At 44.5% G+C, this 23,280-nt stretch overlaps 1 protein-coding gene across 1 annotated transcript in view; it reads right to left on the bottom strand.

Moving 5' to 3' along the window:
* The window catches only part of CFAP74 (cilia and flagella associated protein 74), a 1,328,338-nt gene that overhangs the window by 1,095,839 nt on the left and 209,219 nt on the right, over window positions 1-23,280 (bottom strand). The window contains exons 7-8 of the mRNA XM_078642456.1: window positions 11,268-11,372; window positions 3,132-3,305 (exon numbers count right to left, since the gene is read on the bottom strand). Of these exons, the coding sequence (XP_078498582.1) occupies window positions 3,132-3,305; window positions 11,268-11,372 (279 nt within the window). The remainder of the gene's footprint in view (window positions 1-3,131; window positions 3,306-11,267; window positions 11,373-23,280) is intronic.

The following is a 23,280-nucleotide window of genomic DNA, read 5'->3' on the forward strand; positions in this document are numbered from 1 at the left end:
TATCGACGCACACTTTCAGCGGGTGCTCTGCGTACGGGCCGGATCCAGGCCCCAAAGTTGCACTTTCTATCCACCAAAGACGCGGCACTCATAAGGGTTTAAATATTCAAAGAAATCTCGTGGTGGTTGAGCTTCAGCAAATAAAGATTTCTTTGAATATTTAAACCCTTATGAGTGCCGCGTCTTTGGTGGATATATATATATATATATATATATATATATATATATATATATATATATTTATATATATATATATACATACACACACATATATTCCATACAGTTTTGTTCTTCTCCACCTAAAAACAGAGCAGACTTCAAATGTTGTAAACTTTTTTCTTTTTTCACAGTCAGCCTTCCATAATGCGTTTCGGTCGTCTCCGCAATATTGGTCACATGCTATTACAGAGGGACTTATCCCAGACTTACTTTTCCATTCCATGAGACTGACTAAGATAGACTTGCGACAAAATCTCAAATTACCTTGATACTCGGTATCTTTCCACATTATGTTGCAACATGTTTGCTTTATATAATGCTACGGGCTGATTGATCCTTCATGTTACATGCAAACTTATGTATTTTCTTGGCCAGTGTACGGAAGTAGTGCATGTTGACTATTTAGACAATGTAGTATTTGGCACACAGTATACAAATAATAATATACATATGGGTAATTCTAAACTTGAATGATCTCAAACAAAAATCATGGGCAAGAGCCCATAGTACCCATTACTACAGTTTCTTAATTCATTATTGTTGCCTTCCTTCCTTGCTTCTTCCTAACTTTGTAACATAGTTTACTGCAACATTAGTTCATACAATTGGGCTAGTGCCCCAATCTAATCAAATCATCTCTACCCCCTCATTTAGTAACTCCATGTGTTGTTGTCAATTGATTTTTGTGATTTCTGACTTACAGTTTTCTCAATTCAATTTCTATACATTTAGTGCCCCTAAACACTGTGTTGCACTAATGTTCATGCTCCCTCTCCCCAACTACAGACAAGAGTGAAATTCTTTATCAAAAATTCAGACCATTCGGGGCTTTGCTGTAGAATGCCAGGATATACCTAGTTTCTAGTTCAAGCAATTTTCTAGCGCGATCACCCCCTCTTTTGGCAGCTGGCACTGAGTCTATTACAAAATGCCTGGTTTTTGTTGGACTCCCATGCAGCAACTCACAGTGTCTGGACACTGGGTATGTTCTATCCCCATTAGCTATGGCCCTCATGTGTTGAAGGATTCTCTTGTGGACTTTTAGCGTGGTGCTACCCACATACTGCAGTCCACACTCGCAAGTCAACACGTATAATGCAAACTCTGTTTTGCAATTGTAGGATCCCATAATCCTCTTACTTTTTCCTCCTAATGGAGTCAGAATGTTCACAGTATCCTGGTCTATGCTACACGCTCTGCACCGGCTGCACTTTCTGAAACCTGGGGTGGTTTAAGCCAGCTTTCTCCCCGTTCATTTTCTGGGCTTGTTTTTACAATTGCGTCTCTTAGAGATGGCGCTCTTCGGCATGTAATCGGGGGTGTCTAGGAAGTGTCTTGCCAATTAAAGGGTCAGCTTTTACCAGGTGCCAGTTCCCGTTGCACAAATCCCTTAACTCCTTATGCAACGTGTTATAGGTGGTTAAAAACCTTACCTAGGGTTTAACTTCTCCCTCCCTTGCTTCTTTTTTAGAGAATAGGATTCTTTCCTGTTTTTTCCTATTGACTGCCCTCCGTGCCTCCTCTACCACCCTCCTACTGTAGCCTCTCTGGAGAAATCATTGACACACATCCTCCTGACATTTCATTAATTCTATTTTGGTACTGCAGTTCCTGTTTGCTCGCAGCATTTCTCCATACGGTATGCTCATCTTGGTATGATTGGGGTGGAAACTAGTTGCATGCAGTGTAGTATTGCATACTCATTTCCAGAAAATGGACATCTATATACACATATATACAACTATACATAATATACATATGATGTTTCAGATGTATGGCAACCATCGCGAATACAAATACAGTACGTTGACATTCCTGGGTTACAAAGTTCAACATTCATTCAGCATGCCCAGGGCTGCATGTATAGTTGTATATATGTGTATATAAATGTCCATTTTCTGGAAATGAGTATGCTCTCTACTCTAATCTTCCTGGTCTACCTCTTCTTTAAGTGGCCCGTTTATCCCTATTCTTTAGCCCTATTCGTTATCCCTATTCTTTCTTCTTTAATGTATATAATTGTATATACGATGTATTGTTGGTCGAGATTTGACACTAGGTATGTGCTTTTTTTGCATGCCCATTCAGGGCTGGATTTGTTGTGGATATGTTGTGGCTTGGATTTATCACAGCGTAATCTATTTGGGTGCGCCACATATATATTTTGTACATAATGTACCATGAGCCCATCTATGGGCACTATTTACCATTTAAATTGCATATTCAAAGATGGCGCCCCATTTGACTCCATGTATTTCAGAGTCCTTCTTCTATGATGATTTATGCACATGAGGATAAAACTGTGTCAAAGATGGCGCTTCGGTAAACATAGATGAAGGTTTTTTACCGAAACGCGTCTGTTGTTGAAGTGTCCGTTTGTTGGTGAGAAATAAATAACCCAAACGACCCCCCGTGAGTGCTTCTTTTTGCCGTAGGATGGAAATCCGTAGTTACGGGATCTGGAGCGAATATATATATATATATATACATATATATATATATATATATACATATATATATATATATATATATATGTATATATATATATATATATATGATATAGTTAACGTTATTATGCGCTGGTAATGTTACACACATGTTTTATCTAGGCAATAGTCAGTGAAGGCATTCTCACATTCTTGGAGTTCACGTGCAACTTTTGGATTGGCCAAAAAGGCTAGTGAATGATTTGTGCACAGTTCAACAGTCCAAGATAAAATCCCATCAGACCATGTATAAACTACAGTCCTCTGTAAAATCCTCCTGAAATTCAGAAATAAAAGGGGGCAGGACGCTCTTTGATTCTGAGATGTCAAGATGTCAACAGTGCTACCACAGCAAACACAACTAGAAAACCTATTAGGGTATAGGCATCTCAAAATAAAATAAACATGAGCCCGTCTCACACTCACTTTGCGCCTGCTTGCTGCCTGCGTTGCTCCAGGCGATCCGCATTCTCTTTTTTGTGCAGACGCTGTTCGGCCTCCTCCATGCGAAGCTGCTCCAGTGCTGCCTCTTCTTCCCGCAGTTTCTCGCGTAGTTTGTCAAATTTGCCCTGCTCAATCTCGATCTGCCACAGCTCCGCTCTTAATATAAAATAAATAAAAAGTAAATAAGGCAGGTAGCAGAGAATAAAGAGAGTGCATTATGTCATCATCAATAGCTCCAGGCTGGAGTTTGAAGAGGATATAAGAGGGCAGGCAGAGTATGAACACGTCTTCACCAGACTAGATGACTCGCTGTTCTAGTCCTTCGTCTTGGATTGTAGTAATTACAAGAAGCAGGGATGATTGTGTGACATTCTACTGCTTTTAGAGGTGTCTCCTCAAGAGCACTTGGCTGAAGGTGAGCCTCCACCTAACATTACATTAAATCCAATCCTGTCTACTAGGGAAGCTTTTAAAATGTTAGAAGGCATTAGTTACAGTCATTGAACTTATAGGTACTGCCACCCAAAACCTCTCATCAGGAAACGAGAAGCACACAACATTTTTACCCTTCAGAACTTTCACAATTTCCTAAATGTTAGCAATGTAGGAAGGAGGGGCACAGCAGCGGTGCGGAATCTCAGTCACAGCAGAACCCATCATCATCAAAAATTGACTGTTTCTTGCCCAGGTTTTCACCCCTTCACTGGAAGGTCAGGGAAGGAGGCTGGTTGCATTAGTGTGCTTACTGGTAAGTCCTCCTCCATCCAGCACAGGCAACATGACCCACACTTACAGATGGTTCATTTTGCCACTATATGTATAACAGGAGGGTGAGGGGAGTTTAAGGGGGAGAGTACCCTTTCCAATCTCCCATCTCATTCTTTCTGGCTACCTCCCAGAGCATCCAGCTGAAGCAGCTAGCCGGAAGGGCAGAGCCCAGTTTAGGCCCCTTCTCCTGGCTGGTACTGGAATAATCTGATTCAACATTACACCCCCAGCAGAAACGTATAATGAGCCAACTTGCACTTTCTCCAACCACATACCTTCAGATATTACAAATCACTACAAGCCCAGGGAGCCTAATGTGGGGACACTTTGAATAAAGGTCTGAGAACAGAACGAAATCACCTCCATTTCGGAGAACTCATGAAAATGTAACCCTTTAAGATGAAGTAGTGCTAAGGACCTGGTACCAATTAAGGCTATGAATGAATAGTACTGGATAGCTGCTATATGTCAAATTGAGCTGGGCTCAACCTAGCTTACATCTCACACAGCTGTAACCAATTTAATCTTCAGTGATATGAAATAGCTGTAGAGTATCATTTCCAATTATATACCACTTCCAAAAAGTAAATAAACTTTTTAATAAGGAATTTGGCTTTATTTGTCCTAAGTTTCAGAAGTAAAACTCCACCCGCAACCGTAGTAAATTATTATAAATGTCAAAGGTGATTCATCAAGTTTAATATTCATTGAAATTACGCTTCACCCATTGTCATACTTTGTGGATCTTGTTGCATTTCTTACTACACTTAGACCAAATTTGTAGCACTCAATTGTAAGCTTCTCAGAGATCAGAGGCAAGCTTTTCCTTGCCCGAATGAATTTCAGAGGTTGTGGCTGCCAAATTTTGTATATTGTGATTTGTTATGGTGAAACCGTTTGGGGGTCATACCTAGAAATCGTACGGGCTATCGACTCATAGTCTTTGCTCATGATACTTATAATACCTGCTGTATTCATCTGATAGTGTATTAAAGACAAACAAGGTACTCACCTTCGGTAACTATTTTTCTAATAAATACTATATCTTTCCACAAATCTACTGAAATATCTCCAAACTTAAGGTTATGTTCAATTCAAGCAACAGGCTCTCTATGTTGCAAGATTCGTTTTCATAAAGGCTCCGTCTCATATCCATGATATCCCTTTCACTTTATCTACCTGATCTACAGAAGCTATAATAAAAAGGGGAATCCAGACAGAGTACATTAAAAAAACATCATTGAATAAGCACATAATCCTGAGAGAGACGGTGACAAAGATGATCAATCTGTGGGAAGATAGAATATCTATAAGAGCAACTGTTATAAATGGTAAGTATACAATGAGAAGTAATGTAATCTAAATTTTCTTGGTTATGTGTATTCTAACTTACTGAGTTCACAGTCTGGTAGTGCTTTGAGAGGTGTGGTGGGCAGGAGCAAAGTTATTGTTCCCCAACTTGATCAGGGAGAGGTATAACCACAGGGCTTCCACCGGTGGTGCCTCATCTACCTCTACCAGCAGAAACCCTTGACCTACCAGCCAGTTCATCAGTGAGGTGCCAGGTCACAATGACAGTACACCTGCCCTGGGTGACCTCGGAGACAGGAAAACAAATAATGATACCGATGAGAATGCACAAAACCCACTGCAGGATTAGATCTAAGCCCTGGAGTCTACTCAGATCTGATGGAAGCAAGGGGGACAGATATTTTTCACTACCGCTCCACTTCCTTTATACATCACTGAAGACTTGGGAGACAGTGGATCTGATCACTACTTTTCCTCACAATTATCAAATTTGGTGTGTAGTTAGTTTGGCCCCTGCCTGCATGCACAGATTTGGGATGATTTTCAAGTGTGCCGGGCAGCACAAATCCCTCTATATTTATTAAGCTGCATGATGGTTGGCAACAGTTAATGGAACTTCTACTTCAGTCGCTCCACATCTGACTTGGATGTTCCTATGTTATTACAGTAAAGCACGGTTTTTCCAACTTCTGCTGTTATGGTATTATAACAGTGGCAATAAAGGTTTACATAATACTGGCCCTAGGATTGTTCGTGCTAAACTGGATTTCTACCCTCCTTGTAGAACTTGGTGATCCATCAATTTAGGTTTGGCAAAGACCACTTGAATCAGAAAAGTCAGAACCGGGGCCGCTCTTTCAAACACTTAGGGGTGGCCAACTGGCATTTCCTATCCTTGGACCTTCCCCGCAAAGACAATTATCTCAGTTTCAGAAAAAAGCTCAAATCTTGGCTCATCCAGAATATGTATTTTCTCTGTTCACTTTTTCGGTAAAATAGTAACTGAATGTGTAGCTCCTGATAGCGCTGTGATATCCCCTAAGGGTAGGACTGTTAACGCTTTTTAAATAACACTAAATAAATAAATAAGGATCAGGCAACTGAGAGACCATCTTTCAAAAATAAAAAAACTAAATACTCAGCACACTAACTGGTGTCAGAAAAAATGTATAACTTCTCATCAATAATTAAGAGGAGTATTAGCAATGATCAACTGGAAGTAGCTATGGAGGCAGCAGGAGGAACAGTGATACAAGAATTGGGAGAGGCAAATTCTTGGCTGATAGGATGTGGGTTGACGGGAGGAGGCTGGCACATTGCAGATGGAAAGATTGGTCAACATGCACATTTAACTGGCATGTTGAGCATCAGTTTCAAGTTGATGGACTTTTTGTTAATCCTTTAGAAAATATTATATTTATGCGTTCCAGGCAATCAGCCTATTTGTGTAGTAAAATAAAAAGGAGCACATGCAAATAAACTGAAATTCTCCAATTGGAAAAAGCCTCAAATAATGAAGCGCATGCTTGTTCAATGAAGAATGGAGGATGTAGCGTAGCTCTGATCCTGTTGGATCTTAACGCTGCATTTCATAGGTCTCTCATAGAGTCTTGCTCCCGAAACTGCAGATGGCAATAGTGCAGAGTAAAGTTCTAAATTGGTTCTCTTGATTATCCAATCGCTCTCAAATGATGAGAATGAAAACTGTCTCCTCTAATGACAGAGTGTTATTGTATGGTGTGCCCCTAGGTTCCATATGAAGCCCCACATTGTTTAATGTTTATGCCTCTCTCCCGCCTCACTAATAAAAAAAATTAGGATATCACTTATGTCATATGCTGAAGATACCAACATTATTGTTTCATTGGTGCATGAATCTAGAGCTGCCTCAAAACAGAATAATTGCTTGACCTCAGTGATTAAATGGATGTGCAGCAGTGCATTAAATCTGAATGGTGACAAGATGGTGCTGCTGTATTCTGACCAATTGACTATCACCAATGCACCAAACTGGCGGCCCTGGAGTTAGATGACCCTCCAACTACAGTCACAGAGGCTAAAGAATTGAGGGTGATGATTGATGATAATCTTAATATGAATAAACAAATAAATATGGTTACAGCTTATAGTTTCTTATATTTAAGGATGCTGTTTAGAGTACACCCAATGCTTCTCAACAGGCCCATGAAAAGGTAGTCCAAGCTTCTATTCAATTGCTATCCACCGAAACGTGTCAAAGTATCAATAAACCATGATCTGCAGTGCATGGGGGGTCTTCATATATTACCTAATTAATTCATGGGCACCTGTTGACACGAAGAGCAGACATACTGTTGTGTGAAGACTAATTGTTCTGTTTCAGATGGTCTCCCTTTTGTTATTGTATTTTTATTTTATGTTAAGTCCATGTGTTGCAGCTATAAACTGTTATTTTTGAGATTTTAAATGTGAAATATTTTTCAAAATAGGATTAAAGTCATATATATTTCTCTATACTTCTGTTACATTTGGGTGTTTTGTACATTTTTAGACTCTGAGTGTGCGTATATAATGAAGTTTGGGTGCTTTATGCTTTTATCATACCTAGGGGAGTTTTCTTGACTCTTTACTATTCATTTGCACCCAGACTATTGTAATGCTTTATACTAGGGGCTACCAATTTAAGCGATAGCCTATTTACAAAGTATACATTAGTGTCGTACATTAGTGTCGCTACACTGTTGGCAGGCGATAAGCGCAATGAGCACAATACCCCTATTTTGAAAACTCTGCACTGGTAACCTATTGTCAAAAGAATTCAATTTAAAATTGCTTTCATTTCTCATCAAGCCTACTATAAGGTGGGTACTGAAGTTATATCAGAGAAATTCTAGGCCTAGTCTCTATGCCAGTCTTTACGATCAGCTAATGCTTTCCTATTTACTGTTCCCCGAATGAGCAGACCATGAAAATGTCTCAGCGCCTTTTCTTTTTAGGCCCTTAAATTGTGAAATGTCCTCCCCATGCAGTTCGGGCAATCACCTTAAGTTTCATAAATGCTTGAAGACATGGTTGTTTAAGTAAACGGGTTGCTGTATCAGTCTTGTAGCGCCAGGACAACCTTGCTAGGGTAATAATTGATCTTTATAAAAGTATTTCACCATCATCTTCAAATTGGACAATCATTACTGACACACATGGTAAATAGAGTTTCAGACACGTGCTACATGGTATGATGATCACAGGATTGTCCCCCACAGAAAGGAAGAAAGCTCACTACCTTTAAGGACTTTTGATGTTTTATTTCCCAATTTTGAAAATATGTTCCTGACAAAGAAAACGGTTTGCAGAGCAGACATAACAAATAAAGCACTCACTTGGCAACTCTAGCCTTCAGACTAACTGCCACAGTGGCTGGGGCTCTGTAGGCTTAGAGATCCCCGGAAGATGGGCAGGGATCTTGGAATCAGGCAGCGGTCCTTCGCAAGGACTGCAGAAGCCATTCCCTCCACTGATATGATGGGCTGCCCACTTACCTCAAAATGAGGGACTTGATCTAGACTGGAGTGAGTTTCAACTTCTAATGTAATCTTCCTGTTGGTGTCAGAGTCTCGGCTGGAGTAAGTTCAGGATTCTCCCGTGCACTTTTTTCATTTCATAACAATGTCATAGTCTCGACTGTAGAGAATTCTGTTTTCATTGAGGTTCTGTTGCCATCTCTTATTACGGTCAAAAGCAGGAATTAAATAATTTCCGACTTCAAACTGGTACGGATCCAGTCATTTAATCAAGTCACAGTTTACACTGGAGGGAAGTTTATCTTCTCGAATAGTATAATCTGCCCATACAGGAACTTCCGGCCCATCTCCCTGCTTCCGTTCCCAGCCAAGGTCACCGAGAAGATCCTCAACAGAGAGCTAACCCGATACGTCGAAGAAAACAGCATCCTGGACCCATCCCAGTCAGGGTTCCACAGCAACCACAGCACTGAGACTGCCCTCATGGCCACCACCGACTACATTAGGACCCTGCTGGACAACGGTGAGACCGCGGCCCTCCTCCTCCTGAACCTCTCCGCCGCCTTCAACACGCTCTGCCTCGGCGCACTATGCACACGCCTCCACGACGCAGGGATCCGAGACAAGGTCCTGGAATGGACCGCCTCCTTCCTCTCCGGCAGAACCCAGAGCGTTCGCCTCCCCCCCATTCCGATCCGAAGCCTCCAAGATCATCTGCAGCGTACCCCAGGGATCATCCCTCAGCCCAACACTTTTCAACATCTACATGGCCCTGCTCGCACAAGTCGCCCGACAGCACGACCTCAACATAATCTCCTCACCAAGGACCCCCTCACTGCCAAATCCAACCTCCACGAAGGAATGAAGGCCGTCGCCGACTGGATGAAGATCAGCCGACTGAAGCTGAACATGGACAAGACGGAGGTCCTCATCCTCGGCTCCAACCCTTCAGCCTGGGACGACTCCTGGTGGCCTACGGCACTAGGAGCAGCCCCGACAACGCACGCAACCTGGGAGTCATCCTCGACTCAACACTCTCCATGACCAAGCAAGTCAAAGCAGTCTCCTCCTCCTGCTTCAACACCCTCTGCATGCTCCGCAAGAGCTACAGGTGGATCCCGACAGACACAAGAAGAACAGTAACCCAGGCCCTCGTCAGTAGCAGACTCGACTATGGAAATGCCCTCTACGCGGGATCCCCGGCCAAGCTCATCAAACGACTACAACGCATTCAAAACGCCTCTGCATGCCTAATCCTCGACGTACCACGCCACAGCCACATCACCCCCCACCTGAGAAACCTACACTGGCTCCCTGTCAACAAGAGGATTTCCTTCAAGCTCCTCATCCACACACACAAGGCACTCCACAAGACCGGCCCGGCCTACCTCAACAGACGACTCTTCTTCTACATACCCAACCACCAGCTCCTCGCCACAGTCCCTCGCATCCGAGGAACAACCACCGGTGGCAGATCCTTCTCCCACCTCGCCGCCATGACCTGGAACACCCTACCATTGAGCCTACGACAGACCCAAGACCTACTGACCTTCAGGAAGCTACTCAAGACCTGGCTGTTCCACTAGTAGCGCCCCCTGCCCCTTTTCCCCCCAGCGCCTTGAGACCCTCACGAGTAAGTAGTGCACTCTACAAATTCTTGATTGATTGATTGATTGATATCACAACCTGGACTGTATGGGAGATTTCCCTACCCTAGAGATGTCACATTCTGGACTGGAAAGATCATTGCCTTAACTGGAACACTGATTTCAGGTACTGACAGTGATATGAAAGTCAGAACTAGAAAGTGCTCTGTCTTTGTAGGGTACTGACATTATGTGCCCATAGTCATGTCATAGCCTGGACTAGAGAAAGATTTGGTTTTAATGGGACACTGATGTTGGCTACTCATTGTAATTGGGGGCATATCAAAATCTGGACTGGAGAAAGCTTTGCCTTCACTGGTATAATGATGTCATCGACCTACAGCGGTGTCACAGTTTGTACTAGAAAAAACTTTGCTTCAATGAGGTACTGACATCACATAACCATAGTGCTGTCACAGTCTAAACTTTATGGCCTCTTATATGTGTGCCTCTGGAATTGCGCATTATTTATCGCACACGCTCAATCACGATACCCGTGAGATTATTTATTCATTTACAACAAATAATGGCAATTACGCGTTTTCCAGTAAAAAAGAGGCAAAACTGAAGTTCACGTGTCTCAGTTGAGGACATTTTTAAAATAAAAACCAACAATCTGCACTCGGATTGGACATGTATGTGACACTCACAATTAAAGCCTTATCAGCCACTATTGAGAAAGTTTGAACAGAAACCAACATCTTCTTCGCGCACGTTTTGTGAAAAACAAATATCTGATTGTGAGAAAAAAAACGAGATGAAAGTACATATACAAAGACACACAAAGGATCCCATTATAAAACTAAGAATATATCACATTAGAAGCTTGGGGCTAAACCACTGTTTCATATTCACATAAAAAAGCAAGAACTGTACAGTCAGACTGCTTTACTCACTCATGCTCCTCCAACATCGACTTGATTTTCCACTCAAGACCTTCTTCATTTTCCATTTCAGTACACAGGCGTCTGTGGGTTGCCCACAGGCGGAATACGGCTGCACTGGGGAAAGAAAAACATAAGTCTGAGAACATAAAAAGCTAACTGGAAATAATGAACACTGCAATTTAAATCAAAGGAGGGTGATAATTCCAGGGCCTACGGGCTGTGACATATCCATTACAGCTTTCCCCATTCTTATGAAGTTATATTGTATTTAGTTACAGATCATAACGTGCAAATTGTGGTCGTGGTATGGAAGTTTTTTTGATGGAGGATAAAAGTAAAATTGGCCAGAAGTTTGAATGTATCGATAAAATACTTCTACGGCTTTGCATGTGGACATCACTATATTGGGGGATACAAAAATACATCAATAAGTGGCAGTTTGGGTACAAAGCAGCCATGCCAAGCTTTCCATGGAGGAAACGTAGTAAAATGGGGAATATGTAAAAGGACAGAAGAGAGGAGACATGCAGTTGTTGTATTGAAGGACTATTGGCGTGTACAGGGAGAATTATGAATATCAGACAAAAGGAGGTTAGGACTCATTTGAAATATTGCGTCCAGATACAGCATCAGCAGCATAATTTGCTGGTCTGATCTGGAGCATTTTATCTAATAAAAGTTGTGTACGCTGACGTTGCTTGGTGCTTATAGTCAGTGCCTGTACACCTTCACTGTTACTCTTGACTAGGCCTAATCTGCAGTCACTCTGTAAGACATGAGTTTCTAGATGGGGGTGCCTTACAGTGCTTGCGGTATTTTCAAAATGTCTTCCCTTATGGGATCTGCTCCCCAAAGACCCGAAAGATTCCCGCTTGGAGGGGCTGGTGAGACAGCGAGAGATAGAAACAGAGAGCGAGAGAGCGAGCATGCCCACTTGGGCCTGCTCCCATCTCCTTAGACAACGTTGAGCAAATTGTTATCCATGTCTGAAAACTCAAGGCTGCAGGGATAGAGCTCCATACAGTTAAGCAACAGCCTAGCATTCTATAGATAGGGGGTCCTATTGAGGCAATGGTGAAATGCTGCAAGCTCGGCTAGCAGGCCATGAAAATACAAGAGTAACCCAAGTAAATCAATGTAACTGTATATAATGATAGCCCTTTCTCAAGATGCTAGGCTAGGGCTAGGCTATGGTGTTCCTTAGGAATCCCGTTGTGAGTTGTAAAAACAATCTAAGGAGGATCTGCAGCTTTGACAATGCGTTTTAAGGGAATTTCAATGAAATATTGTTAAGGGGTAAGAAGGTGGCAATCAGGTTACTACAACGTTATATGACACAGCAGGAAGCACTGGGTTTGAAGTCATTTCAATAAAAATAGCTTGCCATGAGGTAGCAGAAATAATGGACATGCGGCGAGTTAATTGCAAACATCAACTTCTTGGAAGGTATTTTATTGGAGACCTGATGGCATGTTATTGCTGAGAAACAAATACCAACAAAATATTGTTTTCTAATCAGGCAGCAGGTTCTTAATAAGCAATCTGTAATCTGCCTGCACAGACAATAGTTCTGAAATGTTTAGGATTCAATATTTGTATTTCCACACAAAAGATTTCAAAAGGTTGCAAGGTAGAGATTTCGATACTCTGTTTTTTTTTTTACATGAATACTTTCAGGGGTGCACTCCCATTGTTGTGTGTTGACGGGACAAAGTTTGTGGGTATGACCACCCCCTCTCAAATAAAATCATTCTTGGCTTGGTAGTTTGGTCTGGGGGCCCTGGGTCTGTTATCTCTATGTCGTTAATTCTCGTCCTGATTCAAGAATGAAAGACAAAAAGTGACAACATGATTGCTGACTTGCACTAATGGATTGTCTTTGGGGACCATGAATGTTTCTAAACACTATCACTTAGTTGGAGGCATGGAGGGAGGGGAGTCTCAAAGGGAAGGGAGTAGCCCCTTCGGATAATCTGTAAAACCCACCTGTCTGAAGTGATGTGCTGCCAATGGTGGAGTTGATGGCTGATCCTACCATCAACAATCCGCCCATGATCTGGAAGGGCTGGACTAGGAAGGTTTGGAGGCTGAGGCTGCGGGGGTGGACTGACCCGACTTCTAGTCGGTGACCCACGGGGTTGGATCGAGCCGCACCCAAGGCCGTGCAGAGGTTATTGAACTTGCGCTGTCTTGTAGAAAGGATTTGGATGGCGCGACTGAAAGCATCTTCCATAGCCATGAAAGAGTCAAAAGGCATACGGGGACGTGTGGCCACTGAGAGTCCCAAGGACTTGACCATCGCCTGTGAGTCTTTAAAGTGCTCTAGAACCGTGTATGCCTTGTCTCCAAAGAGATGGGTGCCATCAAAGGGCATGTCCATGAGAGATGCCTGAACATTCCATCAAAATCCAGAAGTCCTCAACCAGGCATGGAGTCAAACAGCTACCATCTATGAAATCACTCTGCCCAGCGAGTCGGGTGTGTCAAGACCGCAAAGAATGGCAAACTTTGCCACATCTCTCCCATCTGATACCTCTTGAGAGAGGATGGCCCAGGCCTCGTCCGAGACCTGTGGCAGCACTAGCGCAACCGTTTCCCACAATGAGTGGGAGTGACGTCTCAATAGGCATGCGGTGTTCACTGACCATAATGCAAGGATGGCAGAAGAAAAAACGATCTTACCCCCAACTGTCAAGCCTCGTGGATTCCCAGTCCTGGGGTGTGGAAGGGACACGCCGTGGAAAGTGTGAGGATCAAGCTCTCAGGGGTAGGATGGTGGTGAGAAGATTTGGGTCGCCCAGTGCAAGGCGATGGCAGAGGGTGATTGTCCTATTCATAGGAGCCCCTGTGCTGGGCTTGGACCTTGTTCCCAGGAGGACATTGGTGAAGGCCTGGTTGAAGGACAGCAAGGGTTCCGAGGATTAGACACCTGGCTGCAGGACCTCTGTCAAGATATTAATTTTGTCTGCCACGGTAGGGAGCTGAAGGTCCAGGACCTCAGCTACCCTTTGTACCACCATAGCGTATGATGCTCCCTCCTCTGTAGTGCGGTAGGGGGGAAAAGCAGGCCAGAATCTGGAGAGATATCCGGTCCATAGACCTCACCCAATTCCTTGTACAAGTGCATGTTCGAATACGGCTGGTCTTGTAAAGGGTCTAGTGACCACTCCCAATATTCCTTCATTCCTAGCCCTTCAGTATAAGGCTAGGATCAAAGACGCTGATCATGCTCTGGGTCGTCGGGAATGAGAATGGGGCTGAAGCCAGTAGCATCGGGAGTCTCGGTATCAGCGCTAGGGAAGATCACATTGGCACAACCAGTGTCAGTCTGGATCCATCACTGGATCCATGGGGGGTCATCAGCGCCGGGGTTGGAACGACAGGCGCGGAACCGGATGAAGGGCCCTCCAGGGTTCAAAGGTGCACCGGTAGGGTCTGGCCGCCCCAATATGAGGCACATGGGATCATAAAATTCTTTGAGATGGGCCGGAGTCACTCCGGCTCCCGGGAAGGCAGGGTAGCACCGAGCCGACCCGGGGCAGGTTCAGAGGAACAAGGCCCAGAACGCTGAGGCTCCTCTATCGCGCGGGCAGACGGATGGGGAGAAGTCGAAGCACACTTTGACTTCTTGTGTTTTTTCATGATTTTGACTTGACTGACTCGATGACTTTGAGTGGGAGCGCAAAGACTTTGGACTCCTGAGGCGGTGCCTGGACCTTCCTTTCATCCGGGACCGTGAATGAGAACTCCAAGGAGAACGACACAGTGCGGAGCGCCGGGCCGCAAGCAGCTTTAGGGACTTCTCCCTCAAAGCTTTAGTAACCATGGCCCGGCAGTCAGAGTATGACTTCAAGTCATGGTCACATTCCAGGCACCAGAGATAAACTAGGCGTGGGTCTCTCACCAACATAACGTGCTGACAGGCGCCGGATGGCTTGAACCCAGAAGTCTTCTTGGACATGTTAGGCTTGCAATCCTTAACCTCGCAGTAAAGGTGAAAGGCCAGAGAGATTTAAATAAAAAATAATGTTGGAAAAAGTGGCGTAGGCTGTGAGGGAAAGGAGTAGACTATACTCCTCCAACAAACACCCACAAACATATACTATCAGGCAACCACACAAGCCAGACACCTTTGTACAATCATACACCCGTACTCATCATCAAACACCCACACACATACAGTGACCCACACACGCACTAGATACCGACACACACTCTATCATACGCTCAAACATTTAGCAGCAAACACATCCGTCATCAAATGCCCAAATGTCAACCATCATAAGCCCACTGATCTGTACAGATCCCTGATGTTCCCAGAAACAGACACCATGTTGGGGGCACAGGTCCTAACAGGGCTGCACAGTGGAAGGCACTGGATAGAAGGGCGCGACCCAGAGGTTGATTCTGAGCACCAGAGTGCAGCAGAGCACAGCAAGATACCATCTGACAGGGCATGGATGCAGAGACTGGATCCAGGCATCAGTAGGCAGCTGCTGCAGCACAGCTGAAGTCACTGCAGAGGATGGCCTGGTGGCAGTGGTCCACTAGGCGGCACAGAGTGACAGCCACAGATTTTAACAGGTGGGTCAACATGCCATCAGAAGCACGGTCAGGCAAAGTTGTAGACTTGATGCACAGCCAGGATTGCGGTGTGAAATGCAGAATGCCTTGTTGCCATTTGTTCAGGTCCCCGGAATCCTCATGGGTCTGACCAGACGTACTTCTTACTGGAGCTACTCTTGCAGCATGTCCTGTTTAGTCTATCCCTCTGAGCAACTTGCCTGCTCTTTTCTTGCTCTTGCTCTTCCTCTTCCATTAGTTTAACCCCACCTGGTGATAAACTAGAGCATCATACTTCAGTCATAATAGCAAACATTAAGTAAAAGATATTTTCTCTGGATTTTGTAGTAAAAAAGTAAGCAATTAGAAGGCAAGTCTTTCATTTAGTAGGCAAGGAGTACATGCTACTGGGAGCCAGGAAACCTTTCACACAAGGGTCCCAAAAAGCCAAATATAATGGTATTCAAAATATTAGACCCATAGATTCTAATATTTCTGTCAATCATGGTCAGCAAAACAACACCCAGTATCAGAGGCCCACACTATCAGTTAGCCAAACAGTCACATCAGATGTCACACACCAACAAACACACAAACACAGACCACTGCCAACGTCCTTTGCTATCCGTGAAACAACATTACATGAGCCACTAAAACACATTTAGCAAATTACCTAAAAAGACAGGCTAGAGGTGCTGGGCCCGGGTGGTCCAGTGCAGTTAGCATCTGACCCAGCAAGAAACAAGATATAATTGGTCACAAGAGCAGGTGTCAGCTGGGTCACTCATGCGAGGCCCACAAAGAGGTATATGAGAGCCCACAAGTGCCCTCGAGCTGCCCAAGCGCTCTCTTGCAATTTCAAAAAGATCAATAGTCAGGTGTTAGATTTCCCAGACCTTTAATACAGTATAAAAAAAAGATGACGACGAACCAGAACAGAAGATACAGGGCTTGATATCCCTCTTCATAGAAGCAAACAAGGTATCAGCAGGGCTTTAATTGTGCCAGCTCCTTCCGGAGCTCAGCACCGGCAGTTAAAAAAAGCAGGTGCTGAGACGGGTCCTTATCGGGATCTCCATTTTTGCCTCACCCTCGTGCTGAAAAAAAATCTGCACTCTTCAGCAGTACTACCCTTCACTTCCTTTGATGTAACTTCAAAGAGACCCGTTCTTTCATAGCCTCATCATGTCAGAACTGAAGCATTCCCAATATTCTATATAGCGAAGCCATAGTTGTTGCATATTTATATTATGGAACTAACAATCATTGACAAAGCCAATAGTCCTCGCTTTAAGTGTAATGTTACATGTTGTATTATATATCTGGAAGCAATGACAGAAGTAGCAAAATACCAGTCGGGCGGCACACTATGCTCAGCACAGATGTTTAGCTTACTTGTTTTTAAGCCACATCGGTACGTACATTAGAGACGCCCCTTTGAGAGACGCCTCAGTTTTTTCATCCCACTTAAAACCCTGGGTATCAGGGCATGTGCCAACTGCTTTTGTCCTCCTTATCAAAGACAATTTTGCTACCCAGTGCAGCCTAGAAGAGAGGAAAGCTGACAGAGAGCCCTGTTAATGACAGAGAGCTACACCTTATCTATCAGCTGTGCCAGGCCAACTTCTTCCCCTATTTCAGGTGGGTGAATAGGCCAGACCAGTCGACAGACGGCCTGGCACACTATTCACAATAGTGTACCGACCATTATCAACCATTATGACATTTGCATATCTATAAAATACAATTACTCCATGAAAACTATAGTTGACGGGGAGCAAATTTGACCGAGGTACAAAAGCAAGCTAAATTTGGCAGAGGGTCAATAGCGGCTACAGTACACATCATAAAAGACCATAAACTTCACAAGTCAAAGTGCTATCTTCACCAGATCTCCTATCTATCCCTTTTTATGTTACCCTTAAATTCACACCACCCCTCACCCACCTTGCACTTTGAGCAAAAACAATAAAGTGTCCACATGCAAAATAACACACTGTACAATGTACACCATCATGAATAATACCTATTTTAATTACCCATGGATGGAATCCAAATTCTGAAGAACAGCATGAAAAAACATGATACATTACCCTGAGTATTATCACACAGGCACCTGTGAGGATGTGAAAACACAAATGACTCTCCCACCATAAATGTCAAACATAGCTCTACACACAAAACACCACATTACAAAATCTACTATCCAAGGAAAGTCATATATACAAGTATGTATGTATGAAAACCATTTATGGTCCACAAAATTGTATACCACTTGCTCACTAGAGACAATAATTATTAGCCGTGTTATGACATATGAAAACATCTCGTGCCACAACAATACATCAACCAATGATGTGCGCAATGTTAGATGCTGTAACAAAAAAACTACAATCTCACCCAAAAGATTTCTCAGCAATTACAATTTATCTGCGCTGCAATGTCACTTCAACTATTAAGTCACACAATCATCCACCCACTGACATACTTACCCTCTAATTCACATCTGATTTCATCCTTTCAAGGAAGGGGCAAAAAGGTTGTGGCTATGCAGATTTAATTCTATGTATTCTGGGCATAAGGATGACAGGTCCTGTCTAAACTTGTTTATGCCCACATCTACCACTCCGTTTCAATTTACTATCAAGGTGCCTCATGCTTTGTTACACTTGGAAACGTGATACTTATGAGAGTATTATAGGTATATTGAAGCACTTCATGCTAGGGCTGGACCAGTGTTCTTGCAATGCAAACATGGCTTCTCGTAGTGTATTTGTGTGCATTTTGCATGTGCATGAACATATTGTAAAAAGTACAAGAGTGCAGGCTTAATATAAATGATATGATGCACAATCTGAGGTACTGAATGCAGCTATAACTGCATGGTCTTGGACTGCCGGCCACCTCCCCCCTTGAACACCGACTGAATTACCCAATTCAACCAGTCAACACATGGGGGTCTTTGGAAGTCAAGGGGGGGTACGGGGCCCCCCCCCTGGCCGTATTTATTAAAATATAAAAACAAATCAAAAATTTTAATCAAATAAACATTTCTGACAATTATTAAAATGCACACTTTTCAGAATATTAGATTGACATCCGTTTCGACATGGTATGATGGGCTAACCTTAACAAATAGCTAATACAGCGTGTCTCCTAACGTAATCTAATCATCCTGAAAATTAAACTGCATTCTAATATTTCCAATACTTTTTAATAACTTTTTAATAACTTTAATAAAGGCCTACGGCAAGGTCGCCAACCGGTGTCAGATCCTTTTACAGCTGCGCTCTCACGTTGAAGATGCGCATGCGCAACCCAGGGCACGTTTCACCCACGTGCGCTCCCGGAACTCCATTTAACCATAACAGGAGGGCCCAGACACTCGCGCACCTTAGTGACGTCTCAGTGTTGTGAGGGGTGGCTACCAGCCTGAGGAAAGCATAGACTCCCTCCCCCGCACCCTTTACAACGGGATATCATATCCTGCCCCTGAAGTTCTGAGAGAGACCAATGGCCCCTCCCGCGGGCGGCCCCTTTCGTGAATGGGTCCGCCCCCCCGTAAGGACCTTAAAATGCTGCTCACCGATTAATGACCTTACCGCCAGACACACATAATAAATACGACATTGCTATTCTAAAAGGAAAAAAGGCCTAAGGAGAAAATTGTTAATACACAGCAAAGCACAAAACATATACATATACAGATACTCCTGTAAGCGGGAAAAAGGCCTAAGGAGAGAATTAGTTAAATATCATGGCACTGCACAAAATATTTACTTCTGTTCTACCTTCCAGTAGACGGGAACTTAAAAGGCCTACTGGATCAAACCCCCTAAACCTATAGTCTGGCACATTGACCAACCTGATTCTCACCATTTGCCAGGCCCCAAGGTCTGCTAACAAGGGATGGAGGGTGGGGAAAATTACACGGCCCCACGGCGGGGCGAGGAGCGAGCCTGGGAGCGCGGGCACAAAGAGGCCGCTTCCCGCGCTCCCCAGGCTCTTAACCCCTTCGCCGCCGCGACCCCGCCCCCTCGCCCCGGAAGCACACCAGTACTTCCGGGGCGAGGGGGCGGGGAACGCGGCCCCGAAGGGGACGGGTTGTGGGAGGGACCGGGCCCCGCCATGCTTGCGTGGGGGCCTATTGGCCCCCCCTTGTATCATGGTCTTGGACTGCCGGCCACCTCCCCCCTTGAACACCGACTGAATTACCCAATTCAACCAGTCAACACATGGGGGTCTTTGGAAGTCAAGGGGGGGTACGGGCCCCCCCCCCTGGCCGTATTTATTAAAATATAAATACAAATCAAAAATTTTAATCAAATAAACATTTCTGACAATTATTAAAATGCACACTTTTCAGAATATTAGATTGACATCCGTTTCGACATGGTATGATGGGCTAACCTTAACAAATAGCTAATACAGCGTGTCTCCTAACGTAATCTAATCATCCTGAAAATTAAACTGCATTCTAATATTTCCAATACTTTTTAATAACTTTTTAATAACTTTAATAAAGGCCTACGGCAAGGTCGCCAACCGGTGTCAGATCCTTTTACAGCTGCGCTCTCACGTTGAAGATGCGCATGCGCAACCCAGGGCACGTTTCACCCACGTGCGCTCCCGGAACTCCATTTAACCATAACAGGAGGGCCCAGACACTCGCGCACCTTAGTGACGTCTCAGTGTTGTGAGGGGTGGCTACCAGCCTGAGGAAAGCGTAGACTCCCTCCCCCGCACCCTTTACAACGGGATATCATATCCTGCCCCTGAAGTTCTGAGAGAGACCAATGGCCCCTCCCGCGGGCGGCCCCTTTCGTGAATGGGTCCGCCCCCCCGTAAGGACCTTAAAATGCTGCTCACCGATTAATGACCTTACCGCCACAGGCCAGGTAGTTTACCGACTATCTGGCCCCCCCCCAACCGCCTACACTGAAAGGTCATACTTCCTAATCCAAACCCCTCTACCCCTGCTATTTTGTTCCCTACCCCTATGACATCCCTGACTCTGTCCACTGGACCCCCCACCCTGTGAGTAGAGCCTCTAATAAACGTCAACTCCTCATTATCAGCCGACTGTTAGTCTACTTGGTCCTGATATGACCCCTTGTGGGATATTCTGTCATTAAAGTGTCCTGATATGACCCCTTGTGGGATATTCTGTCATTAAAGTGTAGGAAATAGTTTCTCCAACCAAGTGTAGATCCTCTTTATCGAGTGATTCTTCACCGAGTGACTCCGTGCACTCGCTTAATTCCCCCCCCCCCCTTTTACGTGCAGCCGGGGGAAAACGCAGCCCCCCCATGGTGCAATCTGGGTCCTATCATCGTTACCCCATGTCCTAAAATGAACGAGGGTGTGGGGGCATGCCTCTCGAGGGTCCCTGCAGATGCTGTGACCGGGGCTATCCTGGTACTCCCATCCTACTCTTCCCACTGGCCTACTGTACAGTCTGCTAACCATCCACACCCAGCCACTACGCTCTGGAAGTGTTTAAGTGTATGGTACTACTTTTACCCCACTTCCTGAACCGGGGAACTGAGGCGTTGCATAGGCCTATCAATCCTGGGGTTGCTGAAGCTAGGAATGTACACCCTTGTGTACTATCCCATCTCTACCGTTGTCACTTACCATTCGGTGATCTATGCATATCATGCTGACACTGGTGGCCCTGCGTGCACAGGCGCCGTTATTGTAGATATACATTTTCCTGTTACGGCAAATACTGCCATTTTTGTGAAACCACATCCTGCTACATTACTGCCGCCAGCCCAATATACGGGCTTACACACCGAAACAATCCACTCTGTGTTGGCACCTCTTGCGTCGTTTGATCGCTCGCCCATCCCACTTGCGTTGTTGTTTGCCATCCTGTACCTGACGTCAGCATCCCTTGGGCTGTCCACCTGTAGCAGCTGTTGTGATGCGGAGCACTCCAGATATCCACCATGGACCCGGCCATACATAAATGAAACAGATAAACACAAACCATTAGTGTTTCTGGCGATAACTGCAGTACATGTGCTAGTCTTACATTGCCATCCCTTGCCACGTTTGAGATACGATTAGCGTCAGATGCATACTCCTAAACACTTCCGACTAAGTGTTGAGCATAGCTCAGTTTGGGTTCCCTTGTAGCGTGACTGTATTAATGTTACGAGGAGTGCCCTGTACAATGGCCTTCCTTAACAAACACTACCCAGTGTGCAGTGCAGTGACACAAAGCATGGAGTCCCCAGTGCATACCATAACGCCCTCATGACCCCTTAAGGATAATTAGGATCTCAGCTCAAAAGGAACAGTCCGTTTTTAATAGCACCCACCCAAACATAACTTGATGGGATATACGTATTCTAAGTCTCGCACCCCTCGTGCCTGACTGTTGGCTTGGACCGTAACGCGTAATATAACTCAGGGGCAACCACAAACTATATATATTATTCTTAAGGTACCTGACTGAGCATCATTCCCTTAACCAGTTGCAGTAACCGGTGGCCCTCCAACTGCCACACATGATTTTCCACAATTCATAGTATACCGCCACCTATTCATGATGCAACATTAGTTTCAACCGATCAGGGTTTAATGTGTTACCGTTCATTAACCCATTCTGCTTCCCCCAGTTCAGCCCTGTTCCTATACACATCTGTCTGCCCCTCCTGCCCCTACAGGAGCTCCATCAGTATCAGAGATGGGATTTAGGCATGGGCACGATCTTCCACTTTAGATTAACTCTACAATAGTGAGTCCTTTGCGTGCTCTAAGGCCTCTGAGTAAATTACCTGAAACTAACAGGCCTACTATGGAATGGCTATTTCCTGGCTAACATCTGGTACGGCTGACTTATTTAAGCAATAAAACAGGGGAGGAAGAATTAAGTGCGAAATGCTGTTAAGTAAACACGCAAGTGCACCCAGGTGACCCAGAACTAGTATTGTCAATATTCCTGATGGATGTATCCCCTACGTAGCCCCTTTACCATGGTACCGTTGGTAAGTAGCCTAAGTGATGTAGGCAAAAACAGGGTTCTTTGCCTCGTAATTTCCTAAAGGGACCCGAGGAAAGTGTTCAGAATACATACCTATATCCACATCTATATCCACCCGGTGTGGTAGTACTTTAATTTCCTCACTCGTGAGAATTTTTAGACTGGTAAAACCAGCTGCTTTTCCTCCCTAGCCGCTTGAGCCTGACGGCTGCTAACCACAGCTACCCCTAGGGTGGCTTTCTGATAAGGTTGTCCTTAATCTACCGTCAATAAGGGTCGCCTAGACTGGTGCAGTGCGCCCCTTATAATGTCAATCAACTCTCTCCCCCTATGCTCACATAATCCGGCTCCCTGATCTGGCCAGATCAATGTTTAAGGCCTTCTGAACCATCTACAAAACCTCTCAGGAAAAGGAGGAACACTACAAACAAAATGTCAGCAATGCGGACAACCAGAGTGGCAACA

The sequence above is a fragment of the Lissotriton helveticus genome, chromosome 5_1, assembly GCF_964261635.1.
Source record: "Lissotriton helveticus chromosome 5_1, aLisHel1.1, whole genome shotgun sequence".
In the NCBI taxonomy this organism is placed as follows: domain Eukaryota; kingdom Metazoa; phylum Chordata; class Amphibia; order Caudata; family Salamandridae; genus Lissotriton; species Lissotriton helveticus.